At 58.2% G+C, this 20,628-nt stretch overlaps 5 protein-coding genes across 5 annotated transcripts; all 5 read left to right on the forward strand.

The window, feature by feature from the left end:
• Positions 1-2,010: 2,010 nt before the first annotated feature.
• Positions 2,011-3,216, forward strand: LMJF_26_1520 (conserved hypothetical protein; the record flags this gene model as incomplete). Its single annotated transcript, XM_001684104.1, has 1 exon — positions 2,011-3,216. One exon carries the CDS (start codon positions 2,011-2,013, stop codon positions 3,214-3,216), a length of 1,206 nt encoding a protein of 401 aa, XP_001684156.1.
• Positions 3,217-3,992: 776 nt separating this feature from the next.
• On the forward strand, positions 3,993-4,649 carry LMJF_26_1530 (conserved hypothetical protein; the record flags this gene model as incomplete). Its single annotated transcript, XM_001684105.1, has 1 exon — positions 3,993-4,649. One exon carries the CDS (start codon positions 3,993-3,995, stop codon positions 4,647-4,649), a length of 657 nt encoding a protein of 218 aa, XP_001684157.1.
• A 1,627-nt stretch (positions 4,650-6,276) lies between these two features.
• LMJF_26_1540 (conserved hypothetical protein) lies at positions 6,277-7,470 on the forward strand (the record flags this gene model as incomplete). Its single annotated transcript, XM_001684106.1, has 1 exon — positions 6,277-7,470. One exon carries the CDS (start codon positions 6,277-6,279, stop codon positions 7,468-7,470), a length of 1,194 nt encoding a protein of 397 aa, XP_001684158.1.
• A 1,519-nt stretch (positions 7,471-8,989) lies between these two features.
• LMJF_26_1550 (trifunctional enzyme alpha subunit, mitochondrial precursor-like protein) lies at positions 8,990-11,170 on the forward strand (the record flags this gene model as incomplete). Its single annotated transcript, XM_001684107.1, has 1 exon — positions 8,990-11,170. The coding sequence occupies one exon, from the start codon at positions 8,990-8,992 to the stop codon at positions 11,168-11,170; it is 2,181 nt and encodes a 726-aa protein (XP_001684159.1).
• Positions 11,171-14,380: 3,210 nt separating this feature from the next.
• Positions 14,381-19,261, forward strand: LMJF_26_1560 (conserved hypothetical protein; the record flags this gene model as incomplete). Its single annotated transcript, XM_001684108.1, has 1 exon — positions 14,381-19,261. The coding sequence occupies one exon, from the start codon at positions 14,381-14,383 to the stop codon at positions 19,259-19,261; it is 4,881 nt and encodes a 1,626-aa protein (XP_001684160.1).
• Positions 19,262-20,628: the final 1,367 nt, after the last annotated feature.

The raw sequence follows: 20,628 nt of genomic DNA on the forward strand, positions 1-20,628 counted from the left end.
CGCGATGTGTGCCTTGGCTGTGTGCATGGCCTTCCAGGCTAAGTGATGTGCAATATGTATATATATATATAGCTGCGTGTGCGTGTCTGCATGATGTGTCTCTTTTGCGTGATCGTCTTTATTATAATTTATTGTTTTGGGCATTGTTGTTCTGCGTCGTTCCCTACGGCACTTTTCCGTCTTACGTTTCCACGTTTTACGCTGGATGCGGGACTCTATCCATGTACACGGAGACGAGCGTGTCTCCTCCCTCCCTCTCTCTCTCTCTCACCCCTGCTCCCTCCCGTGCACGGTTTCTAGTGCATCTCCTCTGTTGTGAGCGTGTGTTGGATGGTTTGCCTTGTGTCCTTCGACGATCATGTGCGGTGAAGGGACCTGCGCACGTGTGCGTGTACATGCCCTCTAAAGTCGTTTTTTTCTCTTGCAGGTTTCCCCTTCCCCTCCCCGGCCCTCTCGAGAGTGTCATTTACTGCCAAATCTACAACTACTCTTGCATACACGGGTGATGGACCGACGAGAGGGAAAGGGGGGCGTGGGGTTGCGTGAGCGTAGCGTCGCTCCTTCTCTTTCCCTCACCGTGTCTTTCTCTCTCTCTCTCTCTCTCTTTCCTGCCTTCATTTCGCACACCGCCCCGTTGACTTCATGTTGTATCTCGTGCGGAACCACATCATGCACATGCTCGAGTCGTCGTCTTTTGGAGAGGAGGGAGGGTGCTTCATCACTCCTGTTCCCCATCTTGTGCAAGACGTGCGCCCATCGCACCGTGTTCTCGGGGAGTGTGGAGAGAGGAAGGAAGGAAGGAGAGAGGGGGACGTGTCTCTCTCAGAACTCGGTCTATGGACTCACCCCTGTCCTCCTTGTTTTGTGTGCTTGTGTCGCGCACCCCCTCCCCCGCCAATTCTTTTCGTTTTTCGTGTTTTTTGCTTCTGATGTGCTATCCTTCTGTTTCTCTCTTCCATTCGGCGCCCGTGTCTCTTCACCGCCATCCTCTCTTCCATCCCCCTCCTCCTCCTTCTCCGCAGCCCCGCCGGCCCTGGCCTATCTTTTACATGTGTTGTTTTTTTCCGCCGTGTTGTGTTCCCATTTTCCTTTTCTCTCTCTCTCTCTCTTGCGTGCACCGTTGCACACGCGCATACTTGCGCATGTGTGTGCGCGTCCGTGCGTGTGTGATCGCTCGCCCGCTCTGGCTCAACAAAGCTGATGACTGAAGTTCCTTACCTGCTTCCTCAGGGTGTGAGCTCACGCAACGTTCTCGCGTACAAGCGGCACATACATGCACAAGAAAAACGGACGGCTGAGGCGGGAGCGTTCGAGAAACCTCAACGCCATCTGGAAGAGGAGAGAACGGACAGGGAGAGGGCGCCGCAGATGTATCTGTGGCGTGCCAGCGAAACGCTTCCCCCCATCTCCTCTACACCCATTCACACTGACACGCTCTAACGTCTCTCCCGCTCTTTACAGCGAGAGTTACATCGCTGCCGCCAACCCCATTGCAGGGGAGAGGGGGTAAGGCAGTAGTGCTGGACGAGGATGCTTGAACCGCAGGGGCGCGAAGCACCTTTCACTACTCATCAGTCGGTGTAGGTGTGCTGATGGGAAAGCCATGTAGGCTCTTGAGTGGGTGTGTGAGAGTGTGGGTGCGTTGTCAGCTCAGCGCAGGTGTTTGCTTGTATCTCCTCTGCCTACCAGCTGCTCTCACCTTCCGCTCCCTCCCTTCCTTAGTAATTTTCTTTTCTTCTGTCTCCTTCTCGTTCCTATTTGGGGCGTACATGTCTGTTCTCGTACTTTCACACATTCACTGAGACCAGTGGCGCCGTGGATTGTGCCTCTGCGCGCCTGCTTCCAACGCGCTGCGCCCCATCCGTGTTACAAACTCACACACGGAAAGGCACAGGGTTCTCGGTCTCGCGACCTGCTGTGTCGCCCTCATCTCTTATCTGCCCCCCCCCGCTCTCTCCGCCGTCGCGAACGGTATCCGCTGCTTCTAGCCTGCACTCGCTGCTTCAAGTAATGGCAGCCGTTCCCCTGCATGCTGTTCCGACCCCCTCTAAGGTCCTCCTGCCGGGCTTCGTGAGGAAGGCGGCGCCGGTCTTCTTTGTGGTGATGCATGGCTTCTTGGCCCACAGCGGCGCGATGAACTCTTTTGTTGTCATCCTGCGCAACGCCATCGACGCGCACAACCGTGCTGTGCTGGAATCGAATGACCAGACTTCAGTGGCGCTGCCGTTCCACATCACCACGCTCGACGCGCGAAACCACGGTCTGTCGCCGCACACCTCGACACACAGCTTGGAGAACCTCGTGGAGGATCTCAGCCACTACCTGGACCACGACTTTCCACGCACAGTGTCTCGTGTCTCAGAGGCGTGGATGCGGGACGGCAGCGATCACAGCCACGGCGACGTGGCTTGTCCGCGCGTCGTAGCGATTGGCCATAGCATGGGCAGCCTTACATGGACGCAATACCTCATGGACCGCTACCTCCCTTCCCTAGCGAGCAGCGAAAAAGTTCGAGGGTCGGAATTATCGCCAACTACAGCATCATCGCCGTCGAGCAATGTCTCCTCCTCTGTTCGATCTTCTCTTGACGTGAAAGGGCTCGTGAGTCTTGACTTACCACCTATTGTGCGTTCAAACATGACGGCAAATCTAACCGGTGAGCTCATCGACATCATCGAGCATATGAAGGCTGTGAATCTGAGCGCAATCTCTGACCTTCGGAGTGGGCAAGAGGAGTTCTACCGCTGTGGCATGCACGATATCCGCGTGCGGGGACTGTGTACGACGAACTTGGCGCTGCAACGCGACCCCAACGATCTCACGCGACGCGTTGCGAGTTGGAAATGCAACGTGCCCGTGCTTGAGCACTCCATCCGCTCTGGTGAGCTTTTCTTACCCGACTCGTACTACAAGCCAGCCGCAGGCGGAAAGGGTTCGGGTGGCACGCATGATGCACAGGAACAGAAGCAGAGGCAGCACCGGCTAGCGCTGGAGTATCCCTCGGTCGGTACGGTTCCAGTGCTGTCGGTGCTCGGAGCTGCCAGCCCAGTGGGAGGCGACCCGCAGTATCAGCAGCTATGGGAGCGCTACGCCATCGACCTGCGGCAGCACTCCATTCCGCATGCGACGCACACGGTGTACTTCGACAAGCCCCACGAGACTGTAGAGCTCGTAACGAACTTTTTGAAAGAGATTCAGGTAGACCAGCCTCTGTGAGTGTGTGTGTGTGTGTGTGCGGAGACGAAAAAAAATGGCTATGGGAACGCATTGTCTTCCAGTAAAGGCGGACCAAAAACAAGCGTGGCTGTTCCTTAGCATAAGAGCTAGAGAGAGAGGCGGTGGTGGTGGCGGCACGCCAGAGAAACAAGGAAGCCGAGGTGCAGTCATGCTATCCGCTTACACACGTTGGTGCTTCTGTGGGGGGGGAGGGGAGGGGTCTGCACTTTAACACTGTGTGTTTCCGACACCATCCCCCTCTGCGTGTGTGTGCGCACGCCTCTCTCTCTCTCTCGTGGTGTCACGTAACACGCAGGTGCATGGCCACCTATGCACATATGGCACCTCGCTCTCTCCTTTACGGTTCCCCTCTGTCTTTCGTTCTCCCATTCGACCTTTCTGTCTGCTCATAATCGACGGCATGTGGACCCACACGCGCCCGCTAACACGCATGCACAGTATTACCTTCCGAAAGTGGGCACACTATATACGCGTAAGCACAGCAGCATCCGTACACGAACACGCACAGACTCGACTCCCACATCCACTGTGTTTTATCCCTGGCGTCTCTCCTCGGCCTCTGCGTGTGTGTGTGTGTGTGTGTGTGTGTGTTGGGGTAGGGGGTGCATTCGCTTCCCGTACGGCAGTTTCTTTGCACCACAGCGTCCACCCTTTCCCGGCTCACCTCCTTCATTATTTCGTTGTCCCTCTCGTCTCGTAGACGTCTGCTTCAGTGGTCACACACAGGAGGGGGAGGGGGGCATCGATACAAAACAATGGACACAGCGGCCACCAATCTGAGCGCCCACGCGAAACCTTGGGCACCCAATGGGCCGGGCTCGCAGCAACCGCAGATGCAGCATCCTCGCAGCCACAGCAACCAGTATAGCCAGGACAGCGGCGTAAGCAGCGGGCAAGGAGCCGGCATGCAGCGCGGCATGCGCGCGAGAGGGTGTGCGAACAACGGATCCGCCAACAGCATGATGGTGCCTGGGCAGCACCATCACGAATATGGGACCCTGAACGGGATGCTGCACAGCATACAACAGCAGCAGCCGAAACTGAGCTCAACGGCGGCGAAGCTCTTTGTAGGCCAACTGCCGTTCGAGTGCACTGAGGAGCGGCTGCGCAACTTATTCAGCGCATACGGCAACGTAGAGCACATTCACATCTTGCGGGACAACAGCAACCGCAGTCGTGGTGCCGCCTTCATCACCCTCTCCACGGTGCAGGAAGCCGATACGGCCATCTTCACTCTGCACAACCGCTACCGCATGCTTACAAACCGCGCCATTCAGGTCAGCTACGCCAAGAACAGCCCGAACATATCCCCCTTCGGCACCCACAGCGCGGTGGAGGTGCATCAGTCGAATCCAACGAACCCGCTGCCGGACGTCGCCGGCCTCGCCACACAGGTGGCTCGCCTGTTCTGATGTGGTGAATAGCAAAACGAAAACACGACTCCAACGACGAGAAAGATGAAGGCAGAAAACGTCACGTCGAATAACGCCGCGTTCTCTGGATGCGTGTGTGAGTGCTTGATGGCCTCTGTATCGACGAGGACGCCAATACGCGTGTCATGCTCACCGCTTCCGCTCTCTCCCTGTCGCTCTTGTCAGCGCTGTCTTCCCTGTGCCATTATGTGGCTTCTCTGTCCGCACACCACTTCCATAGCACAGCCACGCGCACATACGCACACGTCCGCGCTCACGCGCCTCGATGCAGCTACATTTAACGCATTTAAATAAGCTGAGCACTGGCATGTGTGTGTGTGTGTCTTTGCGTCCGTTGATGTCGGTTGCATACTTTGGCTGCTGGATGGGAAGTATCTCCCTTCCCCTTCTCCTTCCCCTTCTGTCTCTCCCCCGTCGGTGCCCCCTTCCTCCTCCCCCTCTTCCCTCCCTCCCTCCCCCCCCCCCGTCGTTTCCCTATTTTGCTTCCTTTGGTTGTTTGTGCGCTGATGCTCCACGTGGCTATGCCACTCCCACCCCCTTCCAGAACACGAAAAAAAAATGAAGGAAATACTCAAAACACCGGACCCTGCCCGCAAAGGAGGTCTGGAAACAGAAGGAAACGCGGAGAGAACCGCACGCTGCGGCGGGCGCGTAACAAGCGAGAAAGGCTCGGTGCGTGTCGTTGTATCGTGAGCGTGTAGGCTTGAAAACATGCTTGCTCGCCATGTTGGCATGCAGAGTGTAGCGCCTTCTTCTTTTCCCCTTCTTTTTCTTTGAGGATGGCGCGCACATCGGGTGTACATGTGTGTGGTGCCACAGGTCTGTTTCTTTGTTTTTGTTTTCCTTCTATCCATGCTGAGATGCAAGCGCACGCATGCATTCGCACCACTCTGCCCATGTCACTCTCTCTCTCTACATGCCCCCTCCCCTCCCTCAGCCTTCACACACTCATGTTTTTCGCCCCATCTACTCCCTCTCCGTCGCCGCCACCCCACCCCCTCTTCTCTTCAACCCCTGTCAATGCATTCCTCTACTTCTCTTTGGTGTCCTTCTTCCCTCTCCAGGTCCTTCCCTACGCGCGAGCGACACCAAAACACCTTCCCAGCCACAATATCACCGATCCGTCACTAATTATCGTTGCTGCTGGCCGGAACAACTACAGAAGCAGCAGCAACTGGTGCTTGTGAAGCACGAGAGACCATCAGCAAGCAGAGGGAAGGAGGGCCCAGCGACAGACGAGCAAGGGCCGAAGCTGTTCCGCGCGACACCGGTGGATTCAGCCCCTCACCGCTTCTTGTCTTATTATTATCATTATTGGCAGAAAGCGCTCTTCTCTCTTCCTCTCTCTATCGGACTGCGACTCGAACATCCATCATACGAAACCGTGCACCCACTGCAGCACACATCGAGCGAAAGAGAGGGCGCTTCAGATAAGGCACATGCTCCGAAACTCTCTCTGCCTCCCCCCCCCCTCCTCCTCCTCCTCGCTTCGTTATCGCTCGCACAACCTTGCGCGCGCGCGTGTTGATAGTGTTGCTGCATTGTTTTCTCATCGCAGTTTTCTTTTTTTTTTCCGTGCGCAATCTTTGTTTCGTTTCCCTAACGCATGCGATTCCTGGCAAAGGCGGCCACCACCTCTGCTGTCACACTTGGCGTAGGGGCGGTGGCTTTACTGTATTGTCAGCGCGCCAGAAACCCAGGCGCGGCAGCGGGGACGAGTGAGGTGACGAAGCAGCTCTCGGCGAAGGAATTTAATGGACTGCAGAATGCGACGCTGCTGAAGGAGGCGCTGGCACCGTCACACCTGCCGTGGACCTTTCATGCGCAGAAAGACCGGTACACGAACCTTCGCGAGCTTACAACGCATGCCTCGCAGGAGACTGCAACCGCGCAGCCGCCTGGAGGGCGAGCTTACACAGCCTCCTCGTCAGATATGAAGCTCACTTTCTACCGTCTCCTCGGCTGTCCGTACTGTGCCAAGGTTGAGGCTGTGCTGCAGTACCACGATGTTCCATATGAAGAGGTGCACGTTGATCCGCTGAGCGGCAAAGGACTGCCAGACCGTCGGTATCAGCTTGCTCCGCAGCTGTACCTGGCCCCCTTGGCAAAGCGCAACAGCGGCGGCGCCGAGGCAGCAGCCACAGATAGCAATGGCGTGTATGTGGTGGACTCCGCGGAGATCGTGTCTCGGCTTTCCGGGCCGCTGAAGTACGCCGCAGACATTGCCAACCCGCGCATCAGCGCAACCCGAGACTGGATCACGAACCACTTCCACGGCGCCTCCTTTGCCATCACGAACAACTCCTTCTGCGATGCCTACGCCACGTACGCGTATGTGACACCGAGCAACTATCAGAACTTCCTGTACCATGTCGTTGGTAGTGCCGCACTATCGGTGCTCTCGCGGTACAAGATCCAGCCGAGGCTTATTGCAAAGATGGAGTGCGCTGACGGCCCGGCGGCTGCCACACCGACAGGTGCCCCGGCGAGCACGGACTCGAATGGACTTTGGATGCTGTCGGAGGCGTCGCGCAAGGCACTCGCGGCGACGGTACGCTTCGGCGCAGTGGAGGAGTGGCTGCGGGCTGAGCTGCAAACGTTTCTGCAGCGCCGCCCAGCTGACAAGGTGTTTCACGGCGGCAGCAGCCCCGACCTGGCAGACGTGGAGATGTACGGGGTGACGCGAGTGGTAGATCAGCACCCACGGCTCGGCGCTGTGGTGCGCGAGGGCGCCTTTGGCGAGTGGCAGACCGCAATGCGGGAGAAGCTGAAAGCGAATACAGGATCGGTGTACGCCTAAGGTTAAACAGAGGTGATGTGCATCTGTGTGCGCGGGTGTTTGGGCTGCTGAGCTGTTTTCTGTGCTTAGGGGACTTGGGGCGGGAGATGGATGCTCTTGCCCCTTGTCTCGCTTTCACAACGCATATCGGTACGTTCGCTGTGCCTGACACGCAGAGCATCCCCCCCCCCTCTTCTTCTTGTGTGTATTGCGACACACACACACACACACATATTCATCACAAAGATCTCCATTTCATTTTGTTTTTCGCTTGTGTATCTTGTGTGGCTAACTCTAGCACGTAATAGCACTGACACAGCCACCACCACCACCACCACTTTCTCGACCCGTCACCGTGCGCGTTCTGCGCCCGTCTGTCCCCTCTCTCTTTTCTTGTTACTGTGGATACTGCCACTGTGCGTGTGATGGCTAAACCCGCTAGACCAGGTGTCTCTGCGCTTGCATTCGTTTGTGTGCGCGTTAAGAAGGTCGAGAAAGAGGAAGGCATGCATGACTGTTCGACACGCGCACGCACGCGCCTCTAGCCTTCATTCTTCAAAACTAAAACAAAAAGAAAACGCGAACCAACATCAGACTCTCTTTTCTGTTTCGTACACACACGCAGATGCACGCTGTCCTGTTCTTGGCCGCGGTGTTGGTCCGTCATGGGTGAGCACGTGTAGAGTGTGGAGTCTGCCTTTGCGCAGTGCACCTCCTCGTACCCCACCGTTTTTGTGACGCCTCGTACCCCTCCCTCCCTCCGTTTGCTCATCCGCGCCCAGCGGGCTTCAGTGCTCCCAACAGACATGGAACATGGAAAGGAGGTGCGTGTAACAGGTCATTTGTGCGCCCTCGTGTCCCCTCCCCCTCGGACGCGGCCATTCCCTCTGCACCCCCTCCCTCCCTCCTCCTCCTCCCAATTTTTTCCTTTTCTTTGCGTGTTTGATTTTCTTGGGGAGTAGCGGCTTTCTTCTGAAGTCCCCTTCACACTCCACCCCTGTTTAGGCCCTTTGCTCGCCTCCCCCCATACACGCACGGCAGACGTTGGCCCGCACATCAGCTTTTCGAGAGCACCGCTTTCGTCGAAGCTGGAACAAGGGTGCCCGACAAAACAACACGTACAGCACGCACACGCAGCCATATATATCTATATATACATATAGATATATATCTATACATATAGATATATATCTATATGTATATGTATATATGTATACGCGTATAGCTCAGCGCATATCCATCACACACACGTACAGCACGCACACGCAGTCCTCCAATGCGGCGCTTTCTTGTGTCCCGCTCCCTCCCGAGCGTCATCCTCACCCGCCGTGCTCCAGCGGGCACGCAGGCAAGCCCTGCGACTGCCGCCAGCTCTGCTGCCGCTACCGCCGCCGCCGCTGGTGCCGCAGCGGCCGCAAAGTCGACGGTAGCCGCCTACGACTTTCCCAAGGATGTGCTGCGCAATCGTTTGTGGCAGACGCACCAGGCAGGGCGACACATTACGGTGTACGTCGACTCGGGCTGCATTGCGTGGATCGTCATGAACCGCGCCGAGTCGAGCGCCAACGCGTTGGGCGAGGAGTTTGTGAAGAACATGAATACAGCACTGGACATTGTGGAGTCTCTCGTCGCGAAGGGTGAAGCCCAATTCGCCATCCTGGCGAGCGCCAAGTCGACGTTCTGCGTCGGTGCTGACATTGACCAGATGTACACCGTGACGGACCCAGCGGTGGCGGTGCAGGTGCCGACCGTGGGGCACAAGCTCTTCAATCGCATTGAGCAAGAGAAGTTCCCCATAGTTGCTGCTATCAACGGCCTCGCCCTCGGCGGCGGCTTTGAGATGTCGCTTGCGTGCCATCAGCGGCTAATGGCCTCTACTGCAAAGGTGGGCTTTCCAGAGTGTCTGCTTGGTCTTCTGCCGGGCGGCGGTGGCACGGTGCGGACGCAGCGTTTGTGCGGGCTTACCAAGACGGTGCAGTGGATCATGACCTCGAAGCAGATCAAGCCTCAGGAAGCCAAGTCGGCCGGCGCGTGTGACGTTATCATCCCCGCCGACGACCGGTGGAATGGCGAGCACCGCTTCTACGAGGGTGTGCGCAAGTGGGCTGGGCAGTACCTGTCCAACAAGCCCGCTCGCTTGTCGAAGCGGAAGAACATTTCGCTGATGGATCAAGTGCTCGAGAACACAACCTTCGGCCGCCGCAAGGTCGCCGACGAGACCATCAAGATGCTGAACAAGAAGACAAGGGGCAAGTACATTGCGCAGTACAAGGCGCTGGAGTGCATCATGTACTCCGCCACGCACAGCAACCAGCAGGGCTTTGACAAGGAGTGCCGCGGCTTCGCTGAGCTGCTGTGCAGCCCAGAGGCGAAGAACCAGATGTCCCTGTACTTTCTGCAAGAGGGCATGAAGAAGAGCGCGGACAAGACGGGCGTGCCCAAGGACAAGGTGATGCCGGTGAACCGCGTTGGTGTGATCGGTGCCGGTGTCATGGGCTCCGGCATTGTGCACTACTTCGCCAAGAACAACATCCCGGTGGCGGTGAAGGACTTGACAGAGGAGTCCGTGAAGCAGGGCATCACCAACGTCCGTGCCGAGTTTGAGCGGGCCGTGCGCCGCAAGCGCATGGTAACGGCAGAGCTGGATGGGAAGATGGCCCTTGTGACCGGCGGCACCACCAACGAGGTGTTTCGCGACGCGGACGTTATTGTCGAGGCTGCCGTGGAGGTGATGGACATCAAGAAGAAGGTAATTCAGCAGCTGGAAAAGGACGGCATCCTCCACTCCAAGAGTCTCTTCGCCACGAATACGTCCTCGCTGAGCTTGACCGAGATGCAGACGGTGGCCAAGTGTCCGCACAACATCGTTGGCATGCACTTCTTCAACCCTGTATCGAAGATGCCGCTGGTGGAGGTCATCAAGGGCAAGAGTACTTCGACCGAGGCCGCGGCCGCCATCTTCAACCTCGCCCTCAAGACGGGCAAGATTCCAATCATCGTGAACGATGGCCCGGGATTTCTGGTGAACCGCATCCTCGGTGTATACATGGCAGAGGCCGGGCGGCTGGCGGTGGATGAGCGGTGCCACCCAGCGTGTGTAGATGAGGCTATTCTGGCCTTTGGCATGCCGATGGGGCCCTTCCGCCTCTTGGATGAGGTTGGCCTCGACGTCGCCTGTCACGTGGGGCCGGTACTGGCCAACGGCCTGAAGAGCGACCGCTTCAGCGTCAGCGCGACCATCTCCCAGATGGTCGCTGACGGCTACCTCGGCCGCAAGAACAGGAAGGGCTTCTACACCTACGCGGCGGAAGGGAAGGAAGCGGGGCTGAACAGCGCGGTCCTGCAAAAGTATCTCGGCGAGGAGCTGAGCGCCTCCATCTCCGAGACGGAGATCGTGGACCGCTGCGTCTTGCTCATGGTGAACGAAGCAACCCGCATCCTCGACGAGGGGATCGCGATGTCGCCCGAGGATGTTGACACGGGGATGGTGTGGGGCACCGGCTTTCCACCGTTCCGTGGCGGGTTGCTGCAGTACGCCGACCACCGCGGCATCGCCAACGTTGTTGCGGCGCTGGAGCAACTGCAGCGGAAGACGAAGAGAGACTACTTTGCCCCGACTGAGACACTGAAAAAGATGGCCATCGAGGGCAAGCGCTTCTTCCCGACTCGTCCGTACGTGCCGTACCAGGAGCGCCACGGATACCCCAAGGTGACGTACTAGACGCCGTTCAATCGTCAAGGGAACAGAGCTCACAAGCAGAAAGTGTGCTCGTGGCGCGCGCTTAGGCTGTCTCTCTCTCTCTCTCTCTTTTCGAGCATGGTGCCACATGTCTGTGTCTTTTCGCCCCTCCCCCACCACCACCACCCCTGCGCCAGGAAGAGGCCCCATAGCCACTTATGTAGAAGAGAGCGAAACAGCACAAAAAAAAAAGATCCCCAGCACCTTCATGTGTGCATGTGCATGTGTGTGTGTGTGTGTGTGTGTGTGTGTGTGTGTGTGTGTGTGTGTGTGTGTGAGAGAGCGTGCTCGCATTGGGTGTGTTGATATCCTTTCCTCCTCTCGTCTACTTTCTCTTTCGTCTGGGGACCTCGCTGTGACCGCCTAGACCATGAGGCGGGTGATAGCGGACGATGTTGCCCGGGATAAGCAACCGAAAACGAAAATAACGAAAAGGGCGAGGGCAAAGAAGCGCACGCACGTAGCGCTGATGAAGGGATCTGCTTTGGGGGGCTTTCCTTTATATATATATATATATATATATATACATGTATATGTATATATGTGTGTGTATTTGCTTCTTGGCTGAGGCAGGCACAACCCTCTGCTGCACACGTACTCGCGAACGTAAAGCGTGTGTTGGCGCACGTGTGTACGCCTGTGGAAGAGTGTTTGAATAGGGGAATGTCGCCAACGTCCGCGTGTACGCAGAGAGGCTCTGTGTGGCGAAACAGTCCGTGCGGCGTGTTGGCAGTGGCCCCTCGGTGTGCAGGCACAACAGCGCATGTGCAGCAATGGAGAGAGAGGAGGAATAAGAGGAGATTCAAGCGCTCTTCCTGAATCAGCTGTCTTTGTGCCACCTTTTTCCCCTTGTGTTCACAGCTTTCCCTCCCTCTTGCTCTCCGCGAACACGCTATGTGTACACTCGTACTCACACATACACGCATGCACAAAAACCCTCAGCCAATCTCTGAAATTGTTTATCCCTTCCCCTTTTTTGCTTCACGTGCTGCTCTTTCTTTGCGACCCTCTCCCCCACTCTTTTCCATGTCCTGCCTTCCGTGTTGTTTTTTCTGTTATCCTCGCACATGTATTTCGCTCGTGTTGGTGGCCCTCATTCTCTCTCTCTCTCTCTCGCCCCTCCCCCCCCCCTTCACTCTGTCCCTCTCTATGACGCGTATGTATGTCTCGGCGTGTGTGTACTTGTGTGTGCGTGCCTTTGCAGCGGCAAGCGCTGCCTTGAGGTCCTGAGTCGACGCGCCCTGAAGCTCTTCAAACGCCTCGATATCGCCGACACTCCTCCCCTCCCCTCCACTTCGTTTTTCTCTCCTCTTCGCCCCCTATGCATCTTCCTTGATGCCGCCATTATGTGTTGATGGCTTTGTTAGAGGGAATGGGCGTGTCACTTCTTTTGTTGGCTTGCTCACGCGCCGATGTGGAAGACAGGCTGGTTGGTTGGCAGAGGTGCACGCATGTTGCGCATGGCAGCATTACACTGTGGGCGTGGGTGTCGCAGATGTCCCCTCTGCTGGCTGGTGTTTAGTTGTTGCTCTCCTTTCTTGCTCGCGTGCCGCCGACGGCTTCGTTGCTGTTTCTTTGGCTGTTTGTTCCCTATGACCCCTCCCTCCCCTCCCCACCCCCCCCCTCTCGCCACCTTCCTTTGTGTGTGTGTGTGTGTGTGTGTGTGTGTGTGTGTGTTGATGATGATGGTGGTGTAGGTATCGGTGCCGTTGGCGACGCCGCTCTTCAGCATAAGACCAGCATGGCTGTGACAAGAGCTATTTTCTTGTGTGTGTTCCTTCGTTGTTGTTCTCGTTTCTGTTTTTCTTCGCCCCCCTCTCTCCCTCACTTCTCTGCGAACGCGTCTTTCAGGGGTTACCCATTGAACCGCCACCACAAGCATGTGTTACACTACAGCACCCCCACCGTTCCCCCCCTCCCATGCCCCACAAAAGCAATCTATATATGTGTATGCGCGTGCGTGGAAGAGGGAAGAGGGATCAGCAGACCGCCGGCCCAAGGAAGGGAAGGCGGGGAGAGAGAGAGAGACATGCGAAAAAGGAAAAGAGAAACGCACCTCGTTCGAGGGCGGAATCTTTCCTTGAGCCGTCCAGAAGCATGCCCTCTGACACGCGTAGTCTCTGGCTCTCTGGCAACAGGACGCGCTCCATCTGCGCTATGGGCAGCACAACCATCTCTTGCTCCACTCCCCCCCCCTCTCCTTTTCCTCCTCCCCACCTTTCCATCATCTGTCTACCTCACCCCTTCACGTACTACTTCCTTCCCCAACCGGTGCTGCCCATCACTGGCACTTTGTCGTACCTCCTTCTCCTTCTTTTCTGCCACATTCACCGAACACAAAAACTTCGTGTTCTCACTATCCTTTCACCATTCTGTCCCCACTGTTCTTCTTTGCCTCCTCCCTGGTATTCCTTCTCACCACCCCGCCCCTCTCTTCCTCCGCGCTTGCACTGCTCCCTCAGGTCTCGCGCACGTGCGTTCATCCGTGAGCTCCTTGCGAGAGAGAGAGAGAGAAAGCGAGTGACAGGAAGTCGTTACACACACACACACATATCGTTACTCAACGCCGTCTTGGCATTCCTTTCTCATTTTTCTTTCCGCGTTCCTGTTTGCCTCGCCGTCTCCCGTGTGCGGGTACGTGCGTGCACGCATCTGCCCATGCTTTCCTTTGTGTAGTGCGAAGTCACTCACCTCCTGGCTGTGGTCTTCTCGCCCGTCCTTCATTCTCCGTTTTATCGAATTTCTTTTTAAGACCGCACACAGCTCGCCATGCCTACGAAACACGCGAAAAAAGAAGTGGCAGACGCGGCGGCTGGTGAATCTGCTGCGGGGAAGCGAAGCCGCAGCACCAATGCCGCTATCAGGGCACCTGACGCCGAGCACAATACCGTTGAGGACGCGCAGCTCTCCTCCCCATACTCCCCTCCCCGCTCTAACTCCGATTCAAACTCGGTCGTGTCGATTCCGCCGCCACCTGCACCCATCGACGTTGATGCAGAAACGTGTGAGGCACCTGCGGAGATAAAGTCGCGACGAGCCACGCATCAAACCACGCTGGCGGGAGAGGTGCTCAGCACAGAACCAGAACCCTCGCGCGTCGCCACGAAACAATCACGCGCTCGAGGCGTCGCGGATGGGCAGAAGGGAGGCTCAGCTGGTGGCGAGCTGAAGCCCGTTGCCGGCGCAGCACGGATGTCTCGGAAGAGAGCCGCCCCGTCGATGCGGTTGGAGGGCCCCGCTGCGGCACCGCTTCTGGAAGAAGCGCTGCTGGTACACACGCGCTCTGCGTTGGCTCGCAACTTCATGCTAATTACAGAACGCACCATTGAGCTTGCTGCACAGCCGCATGCACACTGCATCGTGGGTGACTTGGATACCCTTCCCGGGACAGCGGCGGTTGGAGGGACCGCGGAACCTGCTGGCGACGACGTCAGCAGCGCCAAATCACTAATGCTGGACGCAAGAGGCGCCAGCAACATAGCTATGCGGGCGGTCTTGCCATGTGTTCAATACTTCATCGTTAGCGAGTGTGCTCGTGTTGCCCGCGTGGTGCGCGAGGAGGGCGGCAACGGGTACGGCGACGACCCGGCGACCCGAGCAGCGGAGCTACTCGGGTTTCTTCTCTCCATGCTTGACAAGTATGACACGTTCTCCAACCTCTTTGCCGTGGCGTGCCCGTCCTGCCGCGTCGCAGGGGTTAGCTACTCGTCCTTCTCATTTTTGCCGCAGTTTTTGGCGTTGTCGCAGCGAGCGAGCGCGGACGAGATACACTTGATGGACCAGAAAAGCCTGATCGAGCGTCTGGGGTTGCTGGACGGGTGTCGCGCTACCACTGGGCAGCCGTTGGATGTGATGGAGTGCTGTCCTTTCGGTGAAGCGCACCTCTCCCTCTACCTCTTGATCCGGACGAGCTCGGGAGAGAGGCACAACTGGCGTCTCAGCAGACTTTGGTGGCAACACGTACCTTTTCAGCTTCTATCCTTCCCCGCCATCGCCAAGGCGGCAAAGGCGTTCGAGACGTCCATGGGCCAATACACGGCGGATCGCACACGCGATTTGATACGACACCAGCACATGGCGGCCAACTCAGGCGGAAAGTGGGCACCACCGACATGTAAGCAAGCAAAGTCGCCGAAGTTCACTGCAGCTCAACGTGCGCTTATCAAGCCCAAGGCCGGTTGTCTAACGTGGGCCGAGGAGCTGCTCCGCGCGATTCTGCCAGAGACCGCCACGCATCCGTGGCACCGCAATTCGGCCGACCTTCAGTCACGCATCCGAAGCTGCTACGCCTACACGTGCGCGGATGTCAACCACGGCGGATATTTCTCCGCGACGCTGGAGCCACCGCTTTCCCTGTTGTTCTCTACGTTCAGTACGGGGTCGTTCGCGAGCACGGCCAGCTTTGTGCAGGCAAGGCTGCTTTTTGCCCACATGAAGGTGTGTCAGCACGTGGCCGAGGCACTGCTGCGTGGTGGCTGCTGCTCATGCCACAGTCGCCACGATGCCGCTGCTGGAGAAGTACTGTTTGTGGAGGCACACGGTCCGTTCATGACGGCGCTGCGCCACTGCCGTGACGAGTCGTACCTCCTCACGGGCAACGATACAGTGACTGTGGGTAGAACGGCCAGCGCCGCGGTAGCCGTGGATGCTGCCGAAGAGACGACGACAGCGCCTGGGGCGGTCGCTGCGGGTGGCTGTCAAGAAGCCGCAACCTTCTACGCCGCGGGCTCTTTTTCCCGGTTTCAGACAACGTTGGAGCTTACAGGGTCGATGAACGCGGCGCAGATAGTGAGCTACGTGACGCAAGTGACCGCAGAGTCGACAGAGACCCTGCCCGCTGCGCAGATGCCGCGGCAGTACATTCGAGCGGAGCTGAAGCGGCATCAGCTGGAGAATGTGCAACGGATGTGGAATAAAGAGTGCGAAGGCTATCGCGACCACGTGTCCGTCCCGCTTTACCACGTCGACACTGCAGCGATGCCGGCAGCACGCCAGGTCGGTGTCATGTACTACTGTGCAGCGACGAATGAAACCATCGTTGTGCGTGGCAGTGGCGGCCCTGTGGTCGCAGGACGGGAGGCGGAGGCGGAGGCGTGGAATGCGGCGGGTGGGCGCATCCGCGGTGGCTTGCTATGCGACAACGTGGGGTTGGGCAAGACGCTGTCGATACTCACGCTGTGCGCTTACGATAGGGCAGTGCGCGAGGCCGGCAACAGTGGCGGGGAAGAGGCTGAAGCCTTAGTGGGTGAGATAGCGCTAGCGACGCGAAAGGTTTGGCAGGTGTCGGCGAAGACAGAAACGATGCGCAACTGCATGCTACGGTCCACCCGAGAGGTGCTCCACTGGGCATTTGGCAACTTCCGCGCCGGGATCGTGCCCCACCCGACTGCGCCGACGCGGCTACCGCACACAACGCTAGTCGTGGTGCCGCTGTCGATCGCGACACAGTGGATCGAGGAGATCCGCAAGTTCTACCCAACCGCCTCCTACATTCTCTTCTACGGTGCCAAGCGCGCACAGTACACGGCGGCCGACATGCAGCGCGCCGACTTCGTCATCACAACGTACGAGACGCTGTCGACGCACCTGCGCCAGGAGGCGTGCGGGCTGCAGTTTTGGCTGGCACGCGTGGCCGATGAGGCGGATGATGCCGTCTGTGCAAAGGCTGCATCGCATGGCTGGTCAAACTTGATGCCGTCGGAGCTCTTTGCGGCCGTGCAGCAGTACGCCAGCGAAGTAGTGTGGCCGGCAGCAGGGGGCATGAGGGAAGCTGGAGGCATCGGCAGAGGACTGGAGATGACGCATATCTGCGACTGCACAGTCGTGCCACTACCGCAAGGTGGCCAGAGGACTTGTGGCAGCCACAGGAGCGATGGCCGTGGCCACGCTCCACTGGGTAGCGGAGAAAAGCTACAGGTGTCCTCGCCCGCGAGCGACACCACCACCTCCTCGAATACGTGGACGCTCGAGCTCGACGGTGTCGATGGTGTGTCAGTGTTCCGCTGCCCTACCCTCTCCATCACCGTGACCTTTGACAATTCAGTGGTGGATGCGACTGCGAGGTCCGTCGACCGCCACACGCGTTTGCCAGGCACCGGCGCCGTCAGTGACGCGTTTCTCGACCATACGTGGGAGCTGCTGAGGGTTTATAGCGCGACAACAACTTCCCTACCTGTGTGGCAAGACGCTGTCACGCAGTGCCGACTCTTCGATGATCAAGGCTCGCCGAGCGACACTTCAGTCTTTCTGGCGCTTCTGTACCACGCTGCCGAGGAGTACACGCTACCCGACTCCGCACGCCGCGAGCTGGTGCGCCGCGTGTTGCTTCCGCCGCTGTGGAGGGTGCTGGCGGGGTATTGGGTCCATATGAAAGCGCACTACGCCGACGTGGCCGTGGCCGAGACGACGGGGCGTTCCGCGCTGCGCGTCACCGACCTGCTCTTCCGCCGCGTTGTGCTGGACGAGTCGCAGAAGTGCAGCGCCACAAGTCTCTTCCACCTGCTGAGTGGCGAGCGCCGCTGGGCCGTGACGGGCACCCCGCTCAACAACAACAAGACGGAGTCGCTAGGGTTTGCATTGCGCTTCCTCGGGATGCACAGCGCGGCGCGGCTGCTTAGTCGACCCCCATTCCGCCACGCATCCTTGACCCATGCCTATCTGAACACGCACAACGTGTTGTCAGCGTCCGACGCGGCTGGACATTCTCTAGCCGACTCAGTGAATCGGGGTCTGCGCTCCCTGTGGGTGCGTCATCACTCCGATACCCTCCCGGTATCGGTGGCAAACGGCGTTGCATTCTGTTTGTGCGCCCAGTGCGTGCAGCGCGACCTCTACAGTGCCTCGGAGGCGAGTTTCACGAACATTCCCTCCGAATACCGGCTATGGACGCCTCCGCGCGACCTCCAAGTCGGTTTGCCGTGCCTGCCAAACAGTCTTTTTGAGGTGCTTACTCTCACCATGGTGCGGCATGAGCGCGATGAGCAGGTGAGCCGCGAGCTTCAGCTGGCCCCTGCACGCTATCATGTTCATTCTGCGGCCCTCACCGCGGACGAGATGCGCTTGTATGACCGCGTCGCTCTCGTTATCATGAACGTTGCGGCGCGCCTGCATCGCCAGGGTATCCTGTCATCACGGATGGGATACGTCATGCAGTGGGTGCAGGATTTGTGTCGACTGTGCCTGCACCCGTCACGAGTGGGCAACGACAAGCTTCTACGCGGAGACATCGAGGCGCACATGTTGCGAGGAGTCCGGCTCATGAGCGACAATGGTGTCTGCGGCGCCGGTATTACCGAGGTGCTGGCGGCCTCCTTCGTCGCGGCAACACCGCAGGAGGCGTTGGAGTGGGTCAAGCTGGTGGCAGCAGCGCGCAAGCCTGGTCTCCTCAGGGACTCAAGTGTACCAGAGGAAACGGCGACGACGCTAGCCGAGCTGGCGCAGGTGCCGCCGCTGCTGCCGCCGTGCGGTGTTTGCATGGACACCATGGCGGAGCCGACCCTTTTGAAGTGCTTCCACATGTTCTGCAAGGAGTGCGTGCTTGGCGTCATTGACGCGAGCCGAGAGGTGGCAGGCAACGCGAGCGCCAAGTGCCCGTACTGCCGCGATCGCAAGTCGATGCTGGAGGAGAAACGCGTCGTGACGGTTGACACAGCGGTACCAGTGAAAGCAGCGGCGGAGACGAGGCACGATGACGACTGCTGCCGAACGGCAACTGCGCACTCAGGCGACGAGGAAGTGGATGTGGTGCTGGCATCCATCGGTAACGGCAGCCGCGTGCGCGCTTTTTTGGAAGTGGTGGAGGAGATCTGGCGCACGCAGCCGGATGACGGTGTGCTGGTGTTCTCCAAGTATCCCACTTTTCTGAAACTGGCGCACGATGCGGTGGTAGCGCAGGGCTACGCGCCGCACATGGTGTGCGGCGCCTCATCGCTGGCGCAGCGGCAGCGTGCGATGCGTGCGATGCAGCCGCCCAGTGGTGCCTCGGTACTCGCAGCGCCGTATTCTGTTTGTCACGTCGCGCAGCGCAAACGCCGGCCTCAACTTGACCTTCGCCAACCAAGTCGTTTTCCTTGAGCCAAACCTCAACCCCGCCATCGAGCAGCAGGCCGTCGGGCGCGTGCATCGCTTTGGCCAGCTCAAACAAGTCATCGTGCACCACTTCTTCGCACCTCACACCATCGAGGAGGTCATCTACCGGCGGTCTGTCCGGCTGCGCGAGCAGGCGGCGCAGGAACCGCAAAGCCCAGTTTCAGCAACAATACCTGGCTCTGACACAAGGGATTCCGATGCGCTGCAGAGGCGCACGCGGTTTGGCCGCATCGCACCTGCGGAGGCGTTGCTGCTGCTCGAGTATCCTGTGCCGCCGCAGACTGCACAGTGAGTGGAGTACGCATTCATGTGTACTTTATTCTGCGTTGTCTCTTAGCTCTACATGCATCGCCTTGGAACTCAGCTGAGTTCCGCCTTGCCGAGCCCATCACCTCGGGTTATTCGCTACTCACTTCATGACCATTGGTATGCGGCCTAAAGCACCGTTTCTGATGCGGCCTTTGCTCTGTGGTGATATCCTCCCAGTAGTACGGTACACACCCTTCTTTCTCTCTTTGGACATCCCTCGCCTTTCCGCTCTTGCTTCCTTTCCTCACGCGCACCACGTCCATGTACACGCACGCACACATGAGCGCAATATATGTATATATATATATATATATATATATACATATGTATGTACATGTGTATATGTATGTACATTTTGGGTTTCCGAAGTCATCAGTCTTCGTATTTTGCTGCTCTACAAAACAATGGGCTCGCGCACATCACGCACGCACTCCCGTGACGGCATCGATCCAGTTGGTGCGCCTGCGAACGCCGCGCCCCTGCTCTGCTGCTCAACGGTGTCCGACGTGGCAGGCAAGCGCTGTGAGGAGGATGAACTTACGGACCTACGGGAATTAACGCAGCGCAGTCGACATCGAGCAGACGAAGAGAATCCATTGCCATCTCTGCACGCTGCCAGGCGTGCGCAACAAAGCCGTGGCAAGCACTACAGTGATGCACGCAAGCGCCAGCTAACCCGATGCGAAGCTGCGAGGGAATGCCAGTGTGACCATGCCGTAGCGGCACTGCGTCAGTCAGGCGTGGGGCAACCCCGAAAAGATGCCTCCGAAGTCTCGGCACTTTCTGTGCACACGGTGGCGCACCAGCCCATCCGTCACCGCAGCATCGGCTACCAGAGCACCCGTCTGGGTCATAAACAAAAATCGATGCCAGGCACGAGGGCACAGCGCCCCCGCCAGTGTTGGACTGACAGCCCCTATACGGGCCAGGGCAGCGGCTATACCCCACGCGCCTCCACTGGCTACTTTCCGCTCCTAGCCATCGATGTTCCACACGCTTCACATGACAGCGGCGGCGGGGACGGATTCTCCATTGTGTAGCCC

The sequence above is a fragment of the Leishmania major genome, chromosome 26 (assembly GCF_000002725.2).
Source record: "Leishmania major strain Friedlin complete genome, chromosome 26".
In the NCBI taxonomy this organism is placed as follows: domain Eukaryota; phylum Euglenozoa; class Kinetoplastea; order Trypanosomatida; family Trypanosomatidae; genus Leishmania; species Leishmania major.